Source organism: Aquarana catesbeiana, linkage group LG03, assembly GCF_042186555.1.
Source record: "Aquarana catesbeiana isolate 2022-GZ linkage group LG03, ASM4218655v1, whole genome shotgun sequence".
In the NCBI taxonomy this organism is placed as follows: Eukaryota; Metazoa; Chordata; class Amphibia; order Anura; family Ranidae; genus Aquarana; species Aquarana catesbeiana.
The window spans coordinates 568973181-568979180 of NC_133326.1; the positions used below are offsets into that span (position 1 = coordinate 568973181).

The 6000-nt window shown below is 43.8% G+C and overlaps 1 protein-coding gene across 1 annotated transcript in view; it reads right to left on the reverse strand.

Annotated features, from left to right (window-relative positions):
* The window catches only part of LOC141132901 (cystine/glutamate transporter-like), a gene marked incomplete in the record, with an annotated part of 56836 nt that extends 51720 nt beyond the window's left edge, over window positions 1–5116 (reverse strand). Inside the window, 1 exon segment of the mRNA XM_073621857.1 lies at window positions 4599–5116. Within this exon segment, the coding sequence (XP_073477958.1) occupies window positions 4599–4803 (205 nt within the window).
* Between the last annotated feature and the right edge of the window lie 884 nt (window positions 5117–6000).

Genomic DNA, 6000 nt, shown 5'->3' on the forward strand with positions numbered 1-6000 from the left:
AAGTTATAGCGTCTACAAAATAGGGGATAGTTTTATAGCATTTTTGTTAATATTTTTTTTTTTTTTTTACTAGTAATGGCGGCGATCAGCGATTTTTTTTTGGCGGACAGATCGGACACTTTTGGCGCTATTTTGGGACCATTCACATTTATACAGCGATCGGTGCGATTAAAAATACATTGATTACTGTGTAAATGTGACTGGCAGTGAAGCGGTTAACCACTAGGGGGCGCTTTAGGGGTTAAGTGCGTGCTAGGGAGTGATTCTAACTGTGGGGGGGCGTGGCTATGTGTGACACAACACTGATCACCGCTCCCGATTCCAGGGAGCTGTGATCGGTGTCCTGTCACTAGGCAGTTCTTTCTCTCCGTGAGACGATCGCAAGTATCCCCGCGGACATCGAGTCTGCAGGACCCGCGTTCACACTCACAGAGATCGCAGCGGGAACGCACGCGCCCGCAAGCCGCTTCTTAAAGGGCAACGTACAGGTACGTTAATATGCCTGTACGTGCCCTTCTGCCGACGTATATTGGCGTGAGTCGGTTGGCAAGCGGTTAAAGGAATTTTTCATTTTTATTGTTTCACTTTAAGCATCATTCATATCACTGCTCTTCTAAAAACAATCTTTAAAAATAAAAACATTTTGCATTGATACATGTCCTCCAGTGCAGTACCCAGGCCCCTATACCCTTTTTATGTCCAAAAGCTTGCATATAGGCCTTTAAAATTGGGACTTTTGATTCAAGTTCGGGTCCCATAGATTTTAATAGGGTTCATGGTTTGGGTCTGAACTTTTTCCATGTTCGGGAGTTCTGGTGCAAACTGAACCAGGGAGGGTGTTTGGCCCATCTCTAGTCATTGGGGAGGTATTTGTACTGTCCTGGCATTTTAGGGCCTCAAGAAATTAGGCCATCAGTACATCAGAACTGATGAATTTTCAAATATTGCATATAAATCATAGTTTGTAGACTCTATAACTTTCACACAGACTAAATAATATACACTGATTTATTTTATTATTTTTGTTTTTTTACTAAAGAAATGTAGCAGAATACATTTTGGCATAAATTTATAAAGAAAAATTATTTATTTGCAAAATTTTAAAACCGAAACTAAAAAAACGTGGGGATTTTTTTCAAAATTTTCAGTATTTTTTTTTTTTCTTTAATGCAGCAAGAAAAAAAAAAACCCAGTAATGTGTAAATATCACCAAAATAAAGCTGTATTTGTGTGAAAAAATTGTATAAATTTAGTTTGCATACAGTGTTGCATGACCGTGAAATTGCCAGTTAAAGTAGCGCAGTGCTAAATAGCAAAAAAATGCTATGATCATGAAGGGGATAAGACCTTCCAGAGATCAAGTGGTTAATAGTCCTTTTTTCTGTTGATCGAACTTGATAGATGTGTGTGGGCAGGGGTCACTCTGTTGCCCCTTTAAGATAGATGCACCTATAAAATCTTTTCAGGAAAGAGAATGTAGTTAATTTCCTCCTGGTAGGATCATATAAATATCTGGGTTGAAGCTTAGCAGAGGGATTAGGGTCTTTGGCTGGCTGATGGGAAGATAGGAGACAGAGTAGAGGGGTGACTTAGGCCTGGTACATACCCGTGGAGTTGAACAAAAAAAAAACTGTCAGTTCTGGTCAGAGCCCTTATACTAACCATGCAAGGTTAGATTAGCGATCTCCCCTGCTGAGCTGTTGTGTTCTGACAGAGGGACGCCCCCCAGGCTGAGAGCGCTGATTGGGAGTCGGTCAAATGCTGGTTTTCCGGACCGGCATACACACGGGCCGGATGTTGACCATTTTTTTTTTTAAACGGCCGTTGTCTCCCGACATTTGGCCTCTGTGTATACCCGGCTTTAGAAAACAGCACCATTGTTCTTTATTACCCCTGCTATCAGGCAAAGGTACACTACCATTCCATAAAGAACTGCTGATTGATAGTTGGAAGAATTATTATTCTCATGGACATGTGCCAAGATCCATTATAATAAAATTGAATTAGACTGAGCTTGTGGCCGCTTTATGTGTCTGAAGTGGATCATTAGTACCCTTGCTGCTGTGAAGTGAGAATGTACCTTGTTAAGCTATGCTATTGCTAGATTCATTTTATGAGGTACCCACCGGGAGAAGTAGGATTCTCGTGTAGCCGACTGTGCAAATTTGGTCAGGCTAGCGAATGGTTGAGGACAGGGCTGGCCCAAGACAATGTGCTGCCTGGTTCCAAGAATGAAATAGGCAGCAGAGCTGGGCAGGTAGAGCGGAGCCCACAGTGCTTGGGCATCAATTTGCCGCCCCTCTCAAAGTGGGACCTATGGAAGAGCCAGCCCTGGTTGGGGATGGGGAAGTGAGAGCCTGTACTCTGGAACCACACGCAAGTCATCAAGCCTAATGCAGTGAGTATCCCCCAGTTAGAGGAATGATGTGACAGAAGTGACCAGGTGGTGAGTGTGTGCAAATGGCACACCTCGTTTGGGCACACCGTACGTACAGGTGTGAAGGTGGAGAAGAGTGATTTGAGAGCTGTGGACTGTGAGTACAGCCAGTGTGTGGCCTAAGAGAGCCCTGATACAGGCGGTCCCTGGAGGAGTACATGTGGGTAATTCAGTCTCGTTCTGGGACCTGCTTACATGTGTCTGTTTTTTGTACCTTCCTTTGTTTTACCTATTTATACAACTCTGTCAACTTTTTTGAAATGTATTAATAGTTTTACTTCAGAATTGTGTGACATTTTACATACTGCATACTATTAAATAAGCCCAACAGCTGCTAATATGTGCGGCTTCCAAGTCTAAGGGAAAAGTTTTTTGGCTGCAGAATGTCTGACCTGTAGGAGAAAAACAAGAATTCCCAAGAGGGGTTACTAAGAAACCTCACAATTTAGCCAGGTTTTCTGCAGCTGGGTTAACTTTACAAACTTTACTTTATGTGGTGACTCTTATGAATGTGTACAAACTGTTCTCCTCTCAAAAAAAAACTGTTTACAGATGTACACACATATATAATATCTGTTCAGATGAAGTGAAAGTGGTTTGTGGTTGGAGCTACTGGACTTAGGGCAGCTGTTTATGTGTGGGACCCGTTGACAGATGTGCCCTCTCAGGTAGGTACCTACTAACACCAATGATCTGATTATTTATTTATCTACACTGACTAATAACCTAAGGGGAACTTGACTCCAACCACCAATGTATGGGGACACATTACGACTGACCACCAATGTAAGGGGCACTTCAACCTAACCACCATGTACGGAGACACTTCACCACTGATCATCATTGTAAGGGTGTACATCGCCACTGACCACCAATGTAAGGGGGCACTTCACCTCTGACCACCAATATAAGGGGGCACTATACCGCTGACCACTAATGTAATGGGGACATCATCCTGGCCACCAATGTACGGGGGCACTTCACCAATGACCACCAATATATGTAAGGAGACACTACACCACTGACCACCAATGTAAGATGGCACATCATTACTGACTATCATTGTTAGGGGGCACTTCACCCCTGTCCACCAATCTATGGGGCACTTTCTCCCTAACCATTAATGTTTGAAAGCACTTCACCCTGGCCACCAATGTATGGGGGCACTTCACCCTAACCACCAATAAATGGGGGCACTACACCACTGACCAATGTAAGTTGCACATCACTACTGACCACCAACGTAAGGAGGTACTTCACCAGTTATCACCATTGTCTGGGGGCACTTGACACTGACCATCAATGTAAGGGGCACTTCACCACTTATCACCATTGTATAGGGACACTTCACACTGATCATCATTGTATGGGGACACTTCACACTGATCACCAATGTAAGAGGTCACTTCACTACTAATTACCATTGTATAGGGACACTTCACACTGACCACTAGTGTGAGGGGGTATTTTACTAGTAATCACCATTGTATGGGGACACTTCACCCTGACCAACAATGTGACGGGTTCATTTACCCACTAATCGCCATTATATAGGGTCACTTCACACTGGCCACCAATGTAAGAGGGCACTTCACTTCTTAACACAATTATATGAGGACACTTCACACTGACCACCAATGTAATGGAGCATTTCACCACTGACCACCAGTGTATGGGGCATTGCATCCTGCCCACCACTGCTCAGAAGCACTTCACCCTGGTCTCCAGTGTATTGGGGTATGTCTCCCTGACCAATGTAAGGGGCCACATCAATATGACCACCAATTTTTTTTTTTTAGGGCACTTCACCCTAATCACCAATGTAAGGGGACACTACACCACTGACCACCAATGTAAGGGGGCACTTCACCACTGACCACCAATATATGGGGTAACTACACCACTGGCCACCAATATAAGAGGACACATCTCTACTGACCATCATTGTAAGTGGGCACTTCATCACAGACCATCAATGTACGGGAGCACTTCACCCAGACCACCAATATATGAAGGAACTTCAATAAACCAGTGTAGCCAGACCACTTTGCAATGATGGCAGCAAGTGGGTGGAGCTGAGATCTCAGGTACAGAGAACTCACCCATGAAAGTCCATGTGAGCCATTTAGGACGAAGCAACAATTTGAAGCACAGTACTCACCGCACATGGAGAGGAGCCCACAAGCCAACCAGATGATCAGTGACAGCCCCACATTGCCAGAGTTTTTCAGGACCCCTTTAGGAGATATAAAGATACCACTACCAATGATGGTACCGATTGTTAAGGTGATGGCTCGGATCAGAGTTATCTTCTTCCGCAGGTAGACTTTCCCAGAATCTCCTGACATATCCTGGGAAGCCCCCATGTCTGTATAGCTGCAGCCTGCAATTCTTCACCCCTTACAGAAGAAAAATTCCGAGAGATTGTGGAATGGTCAGGAACAAGGCTGTCTCTCTCTTCAGCTCCTGATCACAGTCCCTGTGCTGTGGGAGGTCCAGAGGCTTGTGTGTCACTGCTGCATGGGGCTTTCAAAAACACAGTGAAAGCACATTACATCTGGGGGGACATGGGGGGTACCCAAATATGCCCTGCAGCGCATCAGCAAAATCTCTGCTACTGCATGCTGTTTTCTTTCTAAAATACACAAGGGCTGCAGAACTCAATCACAAGTCCAGATGATTTATGAAAACTGGAGTCTGGAACAACCAATTATTCAATGAATCATGAAATGCAACGTGCTTCATTTTAAGGGAGGAGCTACAGGGGTAATTTTCTGTAGCAAAATCACTTGCAATCACTAAGGACAAGAGCATACTAGGGTTCCATGCCAAATAAACCACTATAAAGGGCAGAGAAATATTCCTCTGTTTACACATTGCTGCTTCACTGGACAGCAAATTTACACTTTTATACAAGCTGTACACTCACTACTTTACATTGTAGCAAAGTGTAATTTCTTCAATGTTGTCACGTGAAAAGGTATAATAAAATATTTACAAAAATGTGAGGGGTTACTCACTTTTGTGAGATACTGTATATATGAAAACCATGCTTCCCCTTGATCATTTAAATGTTTTGTATACAGACATAACAGTTTGCTTTTCTCAGAACAGAAGAGCTGGTTGGAGTCTTGGCACTGTTATTCCTTCACTTCCAGTTAGTGTATCTTGCTGCAATCATCCATGTAGAGGGGCCCAATGCTGTATCCTTGCTATGGGGTCAGCTCTCTGCCAATTACTGACATCCCAGGGGCACGGTCTCCCTGCAGGACATACAGTAACAGGGTACTTGTCTCAGCCAACCCCAAAATCTGCAGCCAACTTGACTGAAACTAGAGGTAGAGAAACAACAGCCAAGCCTCAACATACGTTCACATATATGCGGGTGCAGGAGTGCGTGTAAATCGCACACATGTGCACAGTCGCAAAACTAGGTGCTGCACAGAAAACTCTTAATGGCACCCCACACACTGAAAAACAAGATGCAGTTTCCCACGGCCGCATTTTAAAAAAGGACATTTTCCTTGCAGAAAAAAAAATACAAAACAAAAAAAAATAAATCA